Source organism: Carlito syrichta, unplaced genomic scaffold, assembly GCF_000164805.1.
Source record: "Carlito syrichta isolate Samal-C Ts95f unplaced genomic scaffold, Tarsius_syrichta-2.0.1 Scaffold302444, whole genome shotgun sequence".
NCBI lineage: Eukaryota > Metazoa > Chordata > Mammalia > Primates > Tarsiidae > Carlito > Carlito syrichta.
Genome location: NW_007246540.1, coordinates 175506 through 175838, shown reverse-complemented (window position 1 = coordinate 175838; position 333 = coordinate 175506). Strand labels below are relative to the sequence as shown.

Below are 333 nucleotides of genomic sequence, written 5' to 3'. Positions count from 1 at the left end.
GCAGTGTGTCTAAGGACAGGGTCCCTGTCACCCGGGTTAGTCATCCGGAGCCCCCCCGGGGGGGGGAGAATCGGGCCCAGGAGGAGGGAAAGAAGCAGAAACGAGATGGTGGGCGTGTCTAGGCACGTAGCGGGGGCAGGGCAGGGCGGTGTCGGGGTTTGCTGTTGGTCTAACGCTGTGTCCCTTATTGGCGGGAATGTGTCATTCAGATCCTGACCGGGGAGGACTGGAATTCGGTGATGTATGATGGGATCATGGCTTATGGCGGCCCCTCTTTTCCAGGGATGTTAGTCTGTATTTACTTCATCATTCTCTTCATCTGTGGAAATTGTA

General features: G+C 56.5%; 1 protein-coding gene across 1 annotated transcript in view; it reads left to right on the top strand.

Moving 5' to 3' along the window:
- The window catches only part of CACNA1C (calcium voltage-gated channel subunit alpha1 C), a 636553-nt gene that overhangs the window by 516740 nt on the left and 119480 nt on the right, over nucleotides 1–333 (top strand). The window contains exon 14 of the mRNA XM_021711663.1: nucleotides 210–330. Within this exon, the coding sequence (XP_021567338.1) occupies nucleotides 210–330 (121 nt within the window). The remainder of the gene's footprint in view (nucleotides 1–209; nucleotides 331–333) is intronic.